At 33.9% G+C, this 19,871-nt stretch overlaps 1 protein-coding gene across 1 annotated transcript in view; it reads left to right on the plus strand.

Annotated features, from left to right (window-relative positions):
- Positions 1-19,871, plus strand: part of LOC145688043 (prolyl 3-hydroxylase 2-like) — a 162,230-nt gene that overhangs the window by 122,564 nt on the left and 19,795 nt on the right. The window contains exons 7-8 of the mRNA XM_081761741.1: positions 1,248-1,679; positions 14,184-14,279. Of these exons, the coding sequence (XP_081617867.1) occupies positions 1,248-1,679; positions 14,184-14,279 (528 nt within the window). The remainder of the gene's footprint in view (positions 1-1,247; positions 1,680-14,183; positions 14,280-19,871) is intronic.

Raw genomic sequence — 19,871 nt, forward strand, 5'->3', positions numbered from 1 at the left:
AATTTAAATATACAACAGACGATGTAGATTCTATATTCCAAAAGCAAATTGTCCTGAAGTGTATGGAACATAGTAAAAAAGTACGAAACATTAACGTTAATGTCAATGAAAACAAATGATTCCTCCACTTACCTCAAAAACCTAGAGGGAGATGGCTGAAAATCTGCTTAAATATAGAACAGATTATGTAAATTGTACATTCAAAAAATAAATTATCCTAAAATGGATGGAACATAGTCAAAAAAAAAAAAAAGAAAGAAAAAAGAAAAGAAAAGAAAAGAAAAAAAATAAAGAAAAATCACGAAACGAAAATTAAAGTCAATGGAAAATCAGTGAAAAAAAAAATATGAAGTCGTCCACACTTCTCAAAAGCTGTAATAAGGAGACGGCTAATTGAAAGCTTATTACAAAGACATAACGAAGAGCTTAAAAACGATGTATAGCACGTGAGGTAAATGTGGATAGAACATTGTCAAAAGTCAAGTTGTTTGAGTAAAATCAATAATAATGATGAAGTATGTGCATCTTCTTCGAATTACTCAGGGCACCCTACGCGGAGATTACGTGCTTGAAATATCTCACATCTAGATTTTTGAATCTCCACACTCAATTTAGCACGCAACGTAACTTTTGACCTGATGACGTGACACAGTTTGGTGCTTATGACAAACTGGATAGGCTCTTTAAAAGTTAAATAGTAAATAAATAAATAAACTAAACGGGTTCTCACAGTGTACAAATTTGTTCATACTTAGTATTTTAATATTCATTCTCGTAATGGATACATGTTTATACATTATATATATATATATATATATATATATATATATATATATATATATATATATATATATATATATATATGAATATAAAAGTATATGATTTCCCAAGTTGGTGCGAGCTGGTATTGTAAAAGGGCTTTTTAATTTTGTAGAGACGGATTTTATTGTTTTTTTTCTGTTTAGTAAAGACTAAATTAATTATTCTTAAAAGAATATCAGTGAAAGCTTGTCCTGAAAATTACAAATCATTTAGAACTATGTCATAAGCTATAGTACGAAAATGCAACGTAACAACTTCAGCTAACAATTTGTAGTCTGTTCCAGCCAAGAGACAAATGGAAGCTATAACGTGTAAGTGTCAGAAACTTGTTTCTTTTAATACAACCTGATTTTTTTCTGTTCTTTTCACTGAAATCAAGACGAGCACGAACAAATATTTTTGAATCATCTATATAATACTTTCAGGACCAAACTTCAGTTTATTCTTCGAGCTCAGAAGACTCAATGGCGAATTCTGTTCGATCTGCTATGGAGCACGTAAATCTTTATCCCCCACCAGTTGTCAAGTTTGAGTGGCCGAAATACGGTGTTACAGAAGACAAAGATTCTAGTGAAAAGCCAGTATTAGATAATGTACCTGATGAACAAAGTGTTGATACGAAAAGTGTTAATTCCACAATTTCTTCCGTGACAAACAACGAAACGTCAGCGAAGTCAGACGAGGAGGAAAAAAATAAAAAGGTAAATAAAAAACGAGCCGTAGAGCAGCTTCAGAGAACTTCAAAACACAATATCAAAGTTGTGATGGGAGAGAAGGAACTGAATGGCAAACAAAGGTTTTTGGCGGAAGGCTTTGCAGAAGAAGAGGAGTGCGATGAACTAGTTCAGTTAGCTCAGGTAAGAGATGAATTGTAGTAAACATTATTCTTTAGGAGCCAATAAATTAATGTAAGAATTGTGCCAATAACACAGATCATTCTGCATTTGTGCCCTTTTTATTTTTATTTTCCTAGTTTCTTTCTTAATGTAAAAATTTCTTAAAAATTTCTGAATTACTTTTCAATCTGACTTACCAGTGTGTCTTTCTGTAGTAGTTCTGTAGTAGGAATTCCAAGTAAACCCTATGAAGTTGGATATTTCTCTATTTTGCCACACCCTATTCTGGAACTTAAGAATATATTTTGTATATATTATTATATAAGCGGAAACTGTATTTTGGATACCTCCTATAAGTTGAACAGAAAAAAGATTAATTTTGTTAAGATGTACTGCGATATAATGTCTGTCGATCTCTCATATTAATATTGGTTACCTATTTTAGTTTATATAACATATCTTCATAAATACTACGAACAATAGTTTGGATCTCTAGTCAGCGATGTTTGTTCAAATTCAAGATCTCCAAATACTGTAAGTGTATATTCTAGAAATATTGGTTCCAAAATTTTTATTATTCCTTAACAACTGGAAAGTATTTTGTTCAAATAATAAAAAATTTGTACGGTTTAGTGGAAAGGAAAATGTCCAATAGCCTGCTGAATTCAGTGTACTCGGATAAGTAAACAAATCTTCACAATGTCATAGACTTTTTACATTTGATAAATAGTGTCTAAGAATACATAGTTTTCTTGTAGTACTAATTAGCCAGGGTTGCTAACTACCAGGGTTGAATATGTTACCTTTTACAGTAACTACCAAACAAATATTAGTCTTAAAACTTTCAAGAATAGGGAGCAAAATACATTCAAAGTTATTTTTACATATGTATTTGCTTATTTCAAACGTAATATATAGGAACATTATAATGTAACATTCTAGTCTTCAGTAGTGTCAAATTGCCAAGAATGTTTGTGTTTATGAAAAGATAGTTTAGAATAGTAATTGTACAAACGATCCTTCTGTTAATTACGTTACAAATATCTCACACTGCCACACTTTATCGAGTACTTTACGTACCATACCAGACTGTTAATGTAATGCAAAACTTCGTTTTACAAATTACATAGATAAGCACACCAAATACTCCAGTTACCACTTTTATGTTTAGTTCTAATATATTGAATTCAAAAATTTAACATAGATTGCTTTGTTATTTCTATAGTGCTACTTGGCAGAACAGATACACAGATATAAGCCTAAATTGCTTTTTTTTATAGCATATATAGCATATAGATTAAATTAAAATTAAGAAAGAATGCATAAAAACAGTACCAAGAAGTCTGTATGAGGCAGTTAGTGAAAAATTCTCTTCATTTAGCAGTTGACTTGTAAAATTACAAGTATTAGTTCTTTAATTATTGTTAATAGGTCAAAAATGTATTTGTGTACGTGTGTTAACATATACATGTTAGTAGCAGTGTAGCAAAATTAAATCTATAGGAATGGCAATCAGAACCTAATAAGAAACCTCTTACGTACATTTCGATTAGAGTGGAGAAACGATAGCAATTTCGGATTTAAGTAAACAATTGGCGCGTTCAGTGTACGAGGGAATCAAGTTCACTTTTTTTTTTTTTTTTTTTTTTTAGTCATTTTGGACATATTTCACCTTTAAGATCTCTATCTGGTGCTCCTTTCAGAGCTTAGAAGATTCATGTTATGTTACAACTCTTTTAACTCTTACAGTGTACAGCATAGCGTTAACTTTTCCATCTAATTAAGCATATCGTACAAATTTTGTTTCTTTCTTCCACAACTTTTGTGATTGGACTTGATTCCCTTGTGCTCTGAACCCCCGAATTCTTGCCATTGCGATGTGAAGCCCCCCAGTCTATAGCAAAATAAACAAGTAAACAAAAATATTGTAATAAACATACATTTTCATTTTGCGCCTGAGCGTCGTAACATTCCTCTACTTTGAGTACATGCGCTGATTATGTAAGATTTACTTCAATTTTACCATCCTCGCTGTTCTGATTACTACTGATAAAATAGAATGTATGATACAATAAATATATGTGTTCTTCTGAATCAGGATGTCAACTGTACATAACAATTGGCAGTGTTGATTGTATGTATATGTTCAATTTTGCAAAAGGAAGCCTTTAGGTTTTAAAAGGGAAAAAATAAAACTGTTTTAAATCATGAATTCGTAATTCACAAAAACTTTTCGTCCTACAAACGAGAACAATATTGCACTTTCTGTATTTTTTTTCTGAAGGAAGAAAGAAAAAGAAAACATATTTTTATATTAGTGTTTGCTTTTAATTTATAGTGTGATAGCTTTTATATAGAAGCTGTTTATATGGTATAATTTTAAGTCTTTTTTACAGCTTACATTGAAATTGCCATTCCTAAAAAATAAATTTTAAAATAAAACCATTCAAATAATGATAGTGAGTTACCAGTAAGTACTACTTTGATTGACATCTAAAATTAGTGCTCATATATCAACAGTTTAGCTATTCGAAATATTTTTTGTCCAGTCATATTTTGTAGAACAATGCATAAACACAAAAATTCCTTTTATAGAAAGAAGAACACATAGTAGTACTTTGAAAAAATTGATGTAAATTTTGTTTATCTTACTTCGAACATATAACTTTGTTTATTTTTTAATGTATATCTTGGAATTAGTAAAAAAGTTAATTCTGAAATTTGAATAATATATTCTAACCATAGTTTCTATAGTGGGTATCCACTATGCAGAAATCAGTAATTTGTAAGTGATATTTTAACAAATAAATGTAAATCATTCTAAATGTGCTTGTAAAATTTCTTTTCTTTCTTAAAACAATATTTTGAAATTCCTATTAATTCTTACCTATCGTAGATATGCAGTCATAAAACACTGAATAAAATCTAATTACGCAGATTTCTTAACCTACTTTCTAGAAGCGTTAGCAGATACTTTTTTCCAAAGTGGAAGAGTTAAAATATTTCGAATATCATAGAACTCAAATATTTCATTTTATATCTTGTCTTAAACTAAGAAACTTTCTGTATATATTGTAAAATAAATTACGTACCAGAAAATGAAGGAATTAGTCACGCACATTAAAATAAATAAATAAATAAGATTACCGTGTACGCTCTTTCGCTAAATAACTTCATCAGATAAGAAGAAAACTAAACAACAGAGAGATGCTCTAAAGCATCAGATTAATCCCATATTGGAAAAAGAGACAGGTAGGTCGGTAAGAGTGCAGAAGAGCAAGAGAAAATGAAATCTTTAAGGTTTACGTCCCACGGTTTTGCCGCCTAGGCTAAAGGAGATGATTATGATGAGAAATGAATGAAATGGTGGAATGAAAAAGTGGGAGGGAACGGGAGAACCCCGAGAAAACCCACGCACACAGTGTTTATCCACCACAAAGTTGACTTGGCGCGAGCTGGGAGAGAAGAGCAAGAGAATAATGAATGAGGAGAGAAAATAATACAGGGAAAAAAGGGTAAAAATTGAAATTAAGAAATTATAATAATAATAATAAAATCGCATACAATACCAGTTTTATGTGTGGTTTTCCGACATTTCTTCGGTAAAGGTACAGTGGTCTTTCAAGAGACATCCGTTGAAAGACCTTCAGTGAACAAATGTGTCGCAAAAGAAGTTTTAGAGGCTACTGAATTGTTTTCTGAGGTTTAGAGGGTATTCCCATTTGGAGAATGCTGACGATAGGATCTTGTAATTATTGAGGAAAATCGTGATGGAACAGATACAGGTTCACTGAATGGCTAAAGCAACGGGGGAAGAACGTTTAGTGTGACAAAGGTGAAAGCTCTTAAAACGGATGTATTAAATACTGTTGGTAAACTTAATATATACGTCAGTCTCGAGAGTTGCATTCTTAAGTCTTAACGTCCGCAGCCAAAAAGGTGATTACGTTTGGAGAAGGACTATGTAACGTGTAACTGGGCACTTGTTTCTGGACTGTATGTATTGTCATGGTGCTGGTTGGCCGTGGGTTCACACAGTGATCTTTTCAGTGTGTGTGATTACGTTTTCAGTATTTTCTGGTAAATAATTTATTTACTAGTCGAGTTTCGGCATTCATTTGTTTCAACTATTTATATGCAGATATTTATCAAAATAATGGAAAATAAAATTAGACTTCTATGAATGCTATATACCTGTAGCACAGCTTGTATTAATCATGGAATTAAGGTATATACTCACGAATCGTTTCAAGAGGTGTGGTAAATCATTTTTTATATGCACTGTAGCACTCAGTTGAAACGGCAATGGTATAAGAAATCTGCGTAGGACTTGCTGCTCTAAAATTGGCCATGGATGTTTAGGAATGTTCAAGTCGAACAATTGAGTGGGCCAAGGGATATGTTGAAGTTAATCATAATATTCCTCAGTCAACCCTGTACAGGTCTGGTTATGTGTGTTGGTGCGTTGTCATATTGGAAGAATTTTGTCATAGTTAGGGAACTACATTTGTACTGTAGGATGCATCTCGCCAGCTAAAATACCCACATAATCATTAGTAGTAATTAGACGTGCCACTTGTCCCAAATTAGGCGGGACATTTCGAATTTTAAGAAAGTTTTTAACATTCCGAATCACGCCTAGGAGGGACGCATTACATGGCGGGACGCCATATTATCCAAAACACTTACAAAATATGCAACTGAAATTCTTAGTGACATTTGTGAATTTCGACCTATAATGTGTACCTATGACTGTCGAGATATGGATATGGTTCTACTGTTTTTTTTTTTTCTTTTTGTGTGTGTGTGTGTGTGTGTGTTTGTGTGTGTGTGTGTGTGTGTGTGTGTGTGTTGACGATGGTGAAATCACCGCCAATGATGTTATTATGTAACATACAATGTTCATCTAATCGCCAACCGCTAACAAACTGAGGCCATGAGTTTCGTTTCGTGTTTTTGGCTTAAATTTTCATTCTAATTTTCATTCATGAATATATGTTTTGATTTCTATTATTCCTAATTTGTTTCACTTACAAATTTGGGTATGATGAACTGGTGATCTGCACTTTTTGGATAAATATGTCCCGTTGTAGTCTTACCAGATGCTGGCAATCCTCGTAGAATTCGCCTTTTGAGGATTAATACGATCAATGGAATACCCACAGCAATCGTAGAGCACATATAATGGTAGGAAATAGATTGTTCGGGGCGAACCCCCCTTCAGACGACCACCATACATAAAACAGGTCTGTTGTTGGAAACAAAGAGAAAGGTGGGTCACCGGACCGTATTGCTATCTCCCAATTATTGTTGTTGTTCCATGTTTTATGTTCTCGGCGCCATCTTGTTTCATTCTAGTGCAGTGGTAGCTGTGATTAGAGGTTTCGAAATTGCATGGTGACATCGAATGCCAAGGTTATACACCTTTTATCGGACCTTGATTGTAATAACAGATAATTCCAAGTGCTGATAGAGTTTTGCGGTCATGTGTACGGCATTAGCTCAAAAATTCTTTGTGATAGTCCTATTCTATAGGTCATTTCAGATGCAGATACCAGAGTTCTATGGTCTGGTGTGCCGTATTAGCACAAAAAATTGATTTGATTTGATTTGACTTTGAGTTTAGGGTCCCTTTCAGCAGTGAGGCTATATGAGACATTGATGTACAGCTTAACATAGGATCCGAACCATATGAACTCTGGCCGGGAATCTAATTCTGGTCTCCCTTGCCAAAGGCACGTGCGCTAACCGCTTAGCCACGAGGGAGCTCTGTAAACTTTTTTGTGTGTGTGTGTGTGTGTGAATCCTATTCTATAGGTCGTTCCAGGTGCTTATTGAGTTCTGCGGTCAGGTGTACCGTATTAACTCTAAAATTCTTTGTGACAGTCTTATTGTATAGGTCATTCCAGGTGCTGATTAAGTTCTGTGGTCAGGTGTACCGTATTGGTTTTAAAATTCTTTGTGGCAGTCGTGTCCTACGTTAGACGACTGCTCTCACCATCCAACTGTAGGTCCACGTCTCACACATCCTTGCTGATGTAAGGGACGATAATTTAAATTAAATCAAATCCTCTCTCCATCCACTGTTCCTCTTCTCTGACAATGTCGTGCCACGAATTCTGTATGCTGTGATCACCTTGAACACTTGCTGTCAATATACCTAGCAATCTGCTAATTTTTGATACACTTACTTTAACTAAAATGCACTCACAATTCTTTGCAAATTGGAGAAGTCTCCCCATTTGCATCACCAATGACTGGCCATTGCACACACGAATCCAAATGTGAGAAGCACACCACCTAGCGTACTACCCAATATTACCTAGTTCATCACTAACATAAGACAATTGCAGTGTATGAATGTTTAGTGTTGCTAATTCACAAAGATTACGTGTTGTAGTACATGGTTGTTTCCATTATATTGCTAACTAATGTTGCTAATTCACAAAGATTACGTGTTACAGTACATGGTTATTTCCATTATATTGATAACTCTCTGTGTATATGTATCAGAATAACACGTGTATTATTTGTATACATACTAGTGGAAACGCATTTAAGTATGTATCGTCTCATTCGAACAAAGTTCGAAACACAGAATTATAACAGAAGAGAGCATATTGGTCTTAGTTTGAAGGTCTGAGAACACCGGACACTGTAGAGGGAAGTTACAGTGTAGAGGGAGTGCCTGTAGAGGGCATGATGATTTTGTTTGAAGGTAATGAAACAACACGAGAAGTGGAGTTGAATGTGGATCACAGTCTGTATTTGTAATGCCGTGACAATGCTACTGGACTACTATTGTGCAATTAAATTTTCTCAAATGTGGTCGTATAGTGTGGCTGCAAGAGTTCGAGAGTCATTCCTCAAAATTTCCACTCGCGTAGGTCGTGACATGTCAATGGTCCAACGGTGGTGTACACGATGGGAGGTGAAGGGTTTCCTCGGCAGACGTGCCTTTTTTCCCCGGAGAGCGCCTTAACAGAGGAAGGCTCCATGTTGGGATAACTACTAATCTACCATCACCTCTTTGTGTATAAACCTTTTACAAGATTCATGAATTTCTATTGGTATTAAATGCGTTTCGACCAGTATGTAAGTGATACATTTATCGCTCTGTGCAGTATGGTACAGCGACACAAGGACCTAGCAGAAACTCCAGAGGCTACTAGTGAGTGGGTCTACAGGTACGTCCAGAACGGCTTAGATGCGACAAAGCATAGAGACGATGAGGTCTTGTAATTCGTCCTCCCCCTAGCCATGCGTCTGCAATACGCCAACAAAGCTGATCAACTGTTGCTGGAGGAGGTCTCAGATGTGCAAGGGGCTGTTTAATTATGGAGCAGATGTATTCAGTCGGTGAATGCACCAGTCAAGGAAGCAGTGGAGTAGTGTGTCCATCTAGGGAGTGGAGGTTTGCGTGCTACATGCGGTCGTTCATTATTCTGTTGGAAAGTGGATCCATGTAGGATAGACATGTGCAAGTTGAAACAGGATGTGGGCAAATCACAGAGGATTTCCTGGCGTTGAGGACCGTACGAGACAATGTACAACATTCTCACATGAATTTAATGCATCGTACACGAACAACACAGGGACACAAAAGCAGTAACCAAAATATTTTATTAGAAGGAAAAAGGAAAAATTTAGTACAAACTTTCTTACGTCTAACGAGGTTTGAAGCACAAAATTCGGGAGAAAAGATGGTGATGTAGAGAAACATTGGTTTATGTTGTTTACTCATCGTTGCAGGTCGCGAGATATATGTCTCGTACTATTCAGTCGAGGGTTGGAAACATTTTCAATTTAGATTAAAGATTACATAAAAAGTACGTTTTAAGTACCGGGTCAGACGGGCCAGATGAAATGCCCGGGGGCCGGGTGTTGCACATGGGTGATGTAGAATCTGCATTAAAGGGGTCACAACCGAATCTTACACCATATCAATATACCGTTGGATGGTCAGACCCATCAATGTGTATTAGACGATCGCAGGCACAGAATGTAGTGGCGCTCCATACCGTAACACTCGGAACCAAACGAGTACGGCAATGCATAATGCAGGTGTTGCTAAGCCTGTTGTCACAGTACCACCAGACACAGATGCCGCTATCATAATGCAGGAGATAGAAGCAGAGTTCTTCCAAGAATAAAATGTTGTATCTTTCGGCTTTCAGTGTGTGACGTTCAGGGCACCATTTCAGGCGTATACACTTGTGCTATGCAGAAAAAGCCATAGCATGGTGCAGTGCAAATATATCCCGTCCCAACAGAGGAAGTTAAACCGTTCTTGAGTACACTGGCTGTTGCTGAACAAACTCCGAATTCATGCACCAATGCTCGGTATGTGGTTGTTCGAACCACTGTATAGCCAAGAGCATAAGAAATTTGTCTTTCCGGTCTGTGGTGTGACAAGGCCGTTAAGATCTTTCAAGGTGTGTGTTGTCTTCTTGAAGCCATCAGTTTGATATAAACATCGTGTGACTGCATACCGCCCAACACTGGTGCTAAGGTTGCGGAAAGATAATTCACAATCGCGAAATGCCATGTTCTTCCTGACCAGATATGTAAATCTCGTGGAATTGCTAACACAATGCTGAACTGTGAGTTTCTATCCCGACTACGACTGCTGTTTTAAGGAGATTGCTGTTATCATGTAAGGGCAGCCTTATACGATGATTTATGAAGCTGCACTGTCGACTTTTTAATGCCATTCCATCCACTGTAAGTGTGGAGTCAATCCAATACATTATTTTTTGATCTTGCATTTTTATACAAATACACATATATAAACATAAATAATGCGATTCATTGCTCTACAGTAGGATATTATATATATATATATGAAAGTAATACTTCTACATTAATTAAATGTACACTGTAACAAGAAAGTCCAAAAATTATAGGTATAGAAAGTAGTCTAAGCTTCCTTGACTCATTGTAACTGTGAAGTTACACATTTAGTAGAAGCCCGGAACCTGGAACATTAGGGATCGAACTATTTGTAAACAATTAAAAATAAATGCTTTTATTTAATTTTTGTTTTATTTTTTGAGACAGTGTAATTTTAATCCTCTATAGTTTAAGAATAATTAATTCTACGTTTACTGTAATACGCGAAATGTATAATATTGCACAATGTTACTTGCATTGCCCATACACTGAATTTTTTAGGTGTAAGTTTGTTAATTATAACACTATTGTCCAAGACCCACAAAATATTCTTGGGCAAAAATATTGCGAACTTCACGAACTCAGGAAAATACACTACACGCCTGCCGACGAAAGAACAAACTTAATGTGCTTTAGCTTCTCTTCCTAAGTTCAAGATGGTGATACCACACTTGGCTCAAAGAGACAAGGTTCACGGATCTTCGTTCTTACCGACAAAAAGCGAGAAAGGGATGTGGGTGGAAGAAAAGTACTTCGTAACGATATGAGTTTAAGCTATCTTTTTATTATAGTTATGTGAATATGCTTATATGGAACGCGTTACGAAAGATATATTAATAAATAAATAAATAAAATGACTATCGTTGAAACCTACCTGATCTACAGAATAGAATCCTCCTCCTCCTCCTTCCTATCATCATTACTACTACTGTCAGTGTCTTCTAATGGTACAATAACTACGTTGACACGATTTTCTGAAATTTTCGTTTTAGTCCATTCTTTAGTGCAAAATTACTGTTTTCTGTGCTATATAACACTTTATAAGTGCTCATACCATCTCAATTACATTGAAATGACAGTGATAAGGAGGAAGTCGTAAGTACTTAATGTCCCTCAATGTAAGTTCTCATCTATAATATATTTCTTAAGCTTTTCTCGTTTTAACTTTACAACATCCAGCAGTTTGGTTCACTTCACATCTGGAGTAATTCCTGGAGCATTATTATGCTATAACTAGTGAAGGATCTTCCTTTCTTTTCCTCCTTGTAGAAGCTTTACACACCTGTGTCATGATACAGGGCGTTGTCTAACACTATTATCAAGTTGTTTATAATATTCGACGAAAGAGGATTTTCAAATCATCTAAAGAAATTATCTGCCATCAAGATAAAACATATTGATTTTAAAAAAGAAATGTAATTATTTTTAAAAAGAAATGATTTGCATAAGAAACAATGTAATGTTTTGTAAATTTCGAGTCATTATATTCAGTCTAATTTATTTTTTGGCATCTTTAAATCATATACATGATTTTAGATTTGTCCAGCTGTAAGCATAATATGTTATTACAGTCAAAATTATCAGACTCACTAAGAGTATTAAAATATAAGATACCTTTTTAGTACTTTCTTGACTTTTAGGAATACTTCTCTTATGTGTATTATTATTATTATTATTATTATTATTATTATTATTATTATTATTATTATTATTATTATTATTACAGTGTGTAATATATTGTATAATTTCTTCCCTGTATGTATTACACCTTTTCGGTACACGATACAAGAGGTAGAAATTGTTTACATTGTTATTGTACCTCTAATTAAAATTATGGATATTCTAACCAGTTTCTCACCTCCTCTTAACTATTTCCTGTATTGTACTTTTTCTGTCATCTACTCTATTCAATACCTCCTCATTTGCATCTTTTGTCCCCTAGGTAAGTTTCTTTTTCTTTTCTTTTTCTTTTTTTTTTTTTGCATGATTAATTTCATTCACCTTGATGTGTGAATGATTGGTTTCATTCACCTTGATGTGTGAATGATTGATTTTATTCACATTGATGTGTGTGAATGATTGATTTCATTCACCTTAATGTGTATTGTACACAATGGTTTAGAGTCGGGGCCAGCAGCGATCCGGCTATCTTTGCGGAGAACGATCTATACTGTGAAGGTTGATGTTGCATGATGGTCTGTGCGCGGCCGCCAACTCCACCGTATTTAAGCCTCGATCGTGGCTCGGAGCCCATATTAATAGTAGGTCCTATCCTTTATAACTTGGATATTGCATACGAACACAAATGACAAGAACTCAGACTCAAACAATGGTTTCCTCATACATTAAAAGATACAATAAAAACCAAAGATATACATGTTAAGTACGTATATGTAGTGAACCTTTACGTAGGGTGACTCGTGATTAAAGTAATTATATTCAATTTCCATTTAATACTCATCAGAATGTAAATTAAATGCTTCTTCAACAATTTCTTGACACAGTGTTTAAAAGTAGTTTTATTCAATTTCTGACACTGGTTTGGTAGCTTGTTGTACAATTTTCGTGGAAAAGTATATATGAAATTGTTTCCAGAATATAGACAGATAGAAGATGGTATGTTTAGGCTTTGAAGCAAAAGTCTGCTAGGTACAGGAATAATTAACACTTCTGACCAGAGTATATACACTTATTAAAAGTAAAATACAGTGTAACGGTTTCGACAACTTAACGTTATCTTCACCAGACACCAACTGTTGCCGTAACACTTCATGTAAGTATTAATAAATTAGTGTATATACTCTGGTTAGAAGTGTTAATTATTCCTTTAGTGAGTTCCAGAGTTGTGATGGATAGAGCTGCTAGGTAGAGTAGTTGGCACAGAATACATTGATCTTAACACATTTTATCAGAATTAAAATACGTTATACCAGAGGACAATTTCTCCAAAATATAATTTCGAATTTTACAATGAATAAAAAATTGCAAAACCTGATCACCTATCACCCCTTTGAACGTCACGTAGGAAATTTTATTGCGACGTTTGTTTGATTTAATTCGGCTTTTTAAAAAGAGGTCAATGGCTACGTTCTTTTAAACATTGCTGTACACTCGTTGAGTGGAGTGCACTTTCTTGTAATATAAAATTGAGAAAGAATACAAAACAAAAACGTAGAAAAAAAAATTCTATTGAAATTGCAACTAGGTTATTTGATGAAACTGTATACGAAGGCGTGCCATTTTTGCATTACTATTAGCATTATTTATTTCAATCCTAAGGTTCAATATATCTATCAGCTTCTCAACATTGGGTGAAGTGCTTTCCGTAAGTTAGGTGTGGTTGACTTGCAAAATATTTCTTCTTCTTCTTCTTCTTCTTCTTCTTCTAATAATAATAATAATAATAATAATAATAATAATAATAATAATAATAATAATAATAATAATAATAATAATTATTATTATTATTATTATTATTATTATTATTATTATTATTATTATTATTATTATTATTATTATTATTATTATTATTATTATTATTATTATTAACAGTACAACAATACATTCAAAATTGCTGTTACATTCATCAATTTTATTAATCAAAGAGTAATGTAAGTAGGTGCATCGCGTTCGAATTTTGGTTTAAAATAGAAACTTGTTTATCGATGTAAGTGAAATATGTGCTGTTGTCATCACACATAGCAAAAGTAATCCAGTTTTTTTTTCTTTTAATATACACTCTGGATTACTTTGTTAGTTCTGGATTACTTTTTTTCTTGTGAATCATTTGCAAGGCATACATGTAGTTGACTATAATATAATTGTGATAATACTGTTCCTTTTAATGCGAAGATTGCAGCTGTCCAAGGTGATGGTTATAGTGGCAACAAGTCACCACATACCGATTTTGAGAAGTTTGAAGGAGTTACTCTTGGACGAGCGGCATTAGTAAGTTTTAATACGTCCTGGCAGGATAAGTTGCAAGGAAATAACGCTTTTATCTTAACACATGTAGTATAAATATAGCACATTACTTTTTGTACAGTGATGTAGATACTAACAGATTAATTTGCCATAATGCAACTTCTGTCAGGAGAATTGTAAATTTCTATGTATTATTTGTACATTTTATAAGTGTAATATTTATTATAAGAATGAATTAACGTGTAAAGTGGTCACAGTATTGTAAGTGCATGCTAATGAGACACAACAGCATGTTTTAACATCTAAATCTCAACATCATTATTGTATGGGTTTAAGACACAAAACAATAAGTTAGTTGCACCTTCTCACGCTTTACAAAATAAAGAAGTCAAGAGCTTTCCAAGACTTACTGGTAGTTTAATTCTTAAGAGGCCTAATCACTGCGAAATTAAAATACCATTAATTTTATAGTAATTATGTGATATCTTCAAATAGATAAACTATAATTGAAATAGGAACAAGAGTGCGCTAGACAATATTATTTTGCATGAGCTACCATTATCACGAGTCACCTAGTAGCTTTCTGTTTGCAGCCATTTAAAAACGCGAAAATCAATGCCAATTTTCTAAACGGCTGGAAATCAAAAGCAGATAAGTGAGTTGTGATAACGGTATCTCATATAAAATAATATTGTCTAGCGAGCTCTTGTTTCACTTTTCGATTATCTTTTATCTATTTGAAGATATCACATAATTACTGTAAAATTAGCTGTAGTTTAATTTCGCCGTGATATGGCCTCTTAAGTATTCTGTATACCAATGCTTCATTTCCATACTGAGTTCTAAAACTACTTGGCATAGTAATGAAAAGTCACTATGGTACTCTGCATCAAGATCTGTATTAAAATGCAATCTGATAATGATTTCTACTCTATCCAAGTTAATTCTCTTTCTTGCTTCTCTTTCTTTCTTCCATGTTTTTTTTATTATTATTATTATTATTTGGTGAATTAATACAAAACTTAAGTATCGTCAACATTTCAAGTCCGTGAGTTTTTCTGTTGCCTCCTAAATGATTATTCTACCAGTTCGTTTCCAATTATTCCTTTCATTATTCATCCGTCTCTTATAGCCTAAAAGGCATAGGTGTGGGACGTAAAACTAGAAGTGTCATTTTATTTCATCAAGATCTAAACAAATCATTCAATAGGTTAATTTCACTTGAATGCTGAAATAAACACTATACTATGTATTATCAATGGTGCTAGAAGTGCATATTGTAGTAATTTTCCTTCTTAAGTGATCAGGTCGGAAACAGAATTCATTTCAAGAAATTGAAAGTGAAGAGTAATTTCTAAGATTATAAAGAACTGTGGGAATCTTATGTGTATTGTACTATTCAGTTGCATTTTTTTTCTATTTACGCTAAAATTCACTTAATAGTCGCTGCAGCATTAAAGTTTGAAATTTACAGTTTTACAAAATGTCGAAATTGTTATAGTTAGTTTTGTCTTGGCGTCTTGTTCGAAAATAGACTTCACACTAAAGAGCTACTTGACAAGTAGCGATATTTGCAATAGTTCTGTATTAATGTAATGAATTAATAACTGGCGCACAGAGAATATACTTAAAATATTTATATTTATTCACTTCTCTGCATTGCGAGTTCAGTGTCCTTTATCTCCATGGATTTCATACAATACACACGTTATTTCTAGTACATAGATGAAATTCCATTTTTATATCGGGGTAATACCCAGTTATAATATTCACTTCAACAGTTGAATTGCATGTATATAGTTGACGTTCTTCACTGTTGAAAAAGGCAACTGAGGATAAAATCAATTCTTTGGTTTTAACGAATACCAGAATAACAGGATAAATTTTCCCATCAGAGTATTTAGCAAATCTGCTTTAAGCACTTAATATATATCCACAGAAGTCCTTGTAAATAAAGTGAAAAACATGAAGATTCTTTTTCCCGACAAAACAAAACATTATCTTCTAAACAAGGAAACGAAAATCTGAAAATTGATTGCATAATTAAAAATAAATAAATAAATAAAATTAACAGCTATGACATTTAATCACTAAAACATAGTTTTTGTGACGTCAAGACAAGATGTAGCTTGAAAGAAAAGTAAGCATGTCAATTTTTCAAACATCACCAATATCCTACAAAGTGTAAAATCACTCCTAGTTTAATTCTCCTGAAAGATCTGGTAAAATCATTTATTAACTACAAGAGTGACGTGAGTTGAGGAGTGTACGGGGCCACATGTTGGGATTGGGTTGGATTTTAGCTTAGCGTTTCGTTTAGCATCTGCATGACACGTGGACCCACAGCTTAACGTGAGATCCGAACCACGTGAGCTCCTGCCGGAAATCGAACCCGGGTCTCACTCACCAAAAGCGTGTAAGCTAAGCACATACTCGTAATCACGAGGAAGCTCCCACTGTATTTGTGCACAGGTAATTAGATAGGAATGACAGAAAAGAATATATGAATTAGGATTAACGAGCATATAAGAGTTCAAACATTACACAATTTTAGGTTTGACAAATCCTTTATTAAAAAAATCAGACACATTATCGAACAATGCACTTACTAATTTAAAAAAAGACCATGTATTTCTGAAGCATTTCACACTCTCAGAAAAAAAGACCATGGCATCCTTATGCTTACTTATCTATACAAATTTCTGGACAATACTGGCATCTGTGTCTTTGAGCCCATCACGTTGAAGGAATTACATCCTTCAGCAAACACACTATCCGGAAGAATAGGGAAGGGAGAACGAAGAATTTGCCTGGGACATTTATGTTGTCCTCATGTAAATGAGAAAAACTCAAGAAAATCTCACTCAGGACAGCTGGTTTGGAAAAACTTTTACACATTTTCGACCCAGTGTCTCTACTGGGAATTGAATTCTGGTCCGCTTGCACCAGAGACGAGAGCGTTAGCGGCTTCGCTACTCGGGGCCATTTCAAAGGAACCTTAAAAAATTACATAGTAAAATTAGGTACACGCAAATTTTAATGCATTACGCAATTAATGAATTAATATTTAAAGCATTCATTCTTCTTTCAGGTTCACATTGATCAATAGTTAATGGCAAATTTAGGAATGAAATTGACTGTAAAATATTAAACATACAGCATTGATGCTTATAGCGACACAGTAGGAAGTGATGGTTCTCCACAGAATATTATGGGTTGTATATGTTGGGTGAATTATTCAAATATCTGTTCCCGAAATTCAATCAATAAGAAAGCGCCACATCCTCATCTTCACACCCGACTGACACTAACAAACTCACTTAAAGTGACGTTAGATCATTCTAAAGCCAAAACATTTTTTTTAAACGCTAAGAAGTTGCAAAGAAAATTTACGGAAATAAAGAGTAATTTTTCCTTTAAATTACTGTATATGTTAGGTAATTTACTAATTAATATTGTGTATATTAAAACCTTTTTAAATACAGAGCGTTCAAAAAGTCTCTATACACCTGAATTGTCACATATTCAAAGCAACGAGAAAATTATTTTACTCAAAATTTATTATATTTTATGGCATAAAAGCACTATGTACAGGGCGTAGCATATACACACACATTTTAACACACATTTTCACAGCAAATGTTGGAAATGTCCCCCATGAGCCTCCTTGCACACGTTTCAGGTGTATAGAGACTTTTTGAACGCTCTGTATTACTCGTACTCCTTCCACACCACTTTCCAATAGACGCTAATAGTAAATTCTAAAGTTTAATAAAATTTGAAAATCAAATAACTTGCAAGAATAGGACATTTTCAACAATAAAACATGTAAACTAGATACAGGGAAAGGTTCACACATTGGAGGAGTTGCAATTTTGTACTCAAACCAGTATTGTAAATATTAACGAAAACGCACAATACATTTAAAGGGCCTTTTCATAAAAGGTAGAGTCAGTCTGATTGTTTCTAGCATACCTTATAATCTCTAAAATATAAGGAATAATTAACACAACACAGTGGAAGCTTATCTGTATTAGAGTATTAATGGAAGAACTAATAGCATGCTGTCTCCATGCGATACACTTGCGTGTCTGTATTTGGTGTTTCATATGGAATTAATTGCTTGGATTCATCATTGCTTTTGAACTTAAGCGAGGATAACTGCTGTGGTCATTGCAATAATAAGGAATGATTGGAAAACGCAGTTTGAAACTTTTGTGTTAACTCATAGTGGAAGCATATACAGTATTATTGTTTACAGGTGTTTCTGAAGTAGTGTCTTGAAAACACAAAAACTGTTGAAGACGCTTCCCTCGCTATCCTATCCTGAACAATCACTTCCGACTTTTATGGCCTGTTACTGTCTGCATGCATCTACCTAAGCATGTCGCTGCCAGGTGAGTGTTCATTTACCACATTATGGCGTTAATTACATGTTTGTTAACATGCAGACATCATGTAAATATATATTTTTTTCTTTTAGAATAACTGCTTCCCCATTCCAGAAAAAAATTGTTTTCAAAACAAATTTGCAACATCTTGCGTGTCTACATAATTATAGTTCAATGTTAATTTTCAGAAATTAAGCTGTAATTATTTCAAAGTATATATACACACAGGTTGTCTCACCTAACTTTGCGACCTGAAATATTTCCGAAATGACAACAAATGTGACAAATCTAGTTACGCAAAAATATACCCATCCTAGGGGCCTATAAACTTCTGTAAACAACAAGTGCCCCTAGGGATCCTATCATAAGGCCCCAGAACTTGAAAATTTCGTATGGAAACCTCATATTTTTATTGCAGATTCTGATTCTACGATCAAAACTTAGCAATTTTTACTTGAAGCACTTTTTCGTTATTCTAATAGATGTCTCTGTAATCGCAAAAAATTAATATCTTGATTGATTTGATTTGATTTTGGGTTTAGCGTCCCTTTCAGCAGCGAGGCTATACGAGACGAAAATGAACATCATCATACGTACGTCACCTAACTTTGCGACGTTAAATATTTTAGAAATAACAAAAAAAAAAAAAGTGACAAATCTAGTTACGCAAGAATGTACACATGTCAGGGGCCTATAAAATTCTGTAAACAACAAGTGCCCCTAGGGATCCTATCATAAGGCCCCAGAACTTGAAAATTTCATATGGAAACCTCATATTTTCATTGCAGATACTGATTTTGCGATCAAAACTAAGCAACTTTCACTTGAAGCATTTTTTCGTTATTCTAATAGATGACGCTGTAATCGCAAAACAAATGAATATCATGGTACGTACGTCCACTAACTTTGCGACCTCAAATATTCCGAAATAACAAAAAAATGTGACAAATCTAGTCACGTAAGAATGTACAGATGTCAGTTTACTTGAAGCACTATTTCGTTTTCTACTAGATGGAGCTGTAATAGCAAATATATATATATATATATATATATATATATATATATATATCATCGTATGCACGTATGTCACCTAAAGTTGATGATACACTAAATACCTCGAGAAATACGCTTGCAATTTAAGTACGTGTCTAATCATTTTAAAAGATCTATTCAACTAACATAAAATGAAGTTGCTTTATCTTCCCAAAATTCCAAATAGAAATCC

The sequence above is a fragment of the Thermobia domestica genome, chromosome 6, assembly GCF_964235325.1.
Source record: "Thermobia domestica chromosome 6, izTheDome1.hap1.1, whole genome shotgun sequence".
Taxonomy (NCBI): domain Eukaryota; kingdom Metazoa; phylum Arthropoda; class Insecta; order Zygentoma; family Lepismatidae; genus Thermobia; species Thermobia domestica.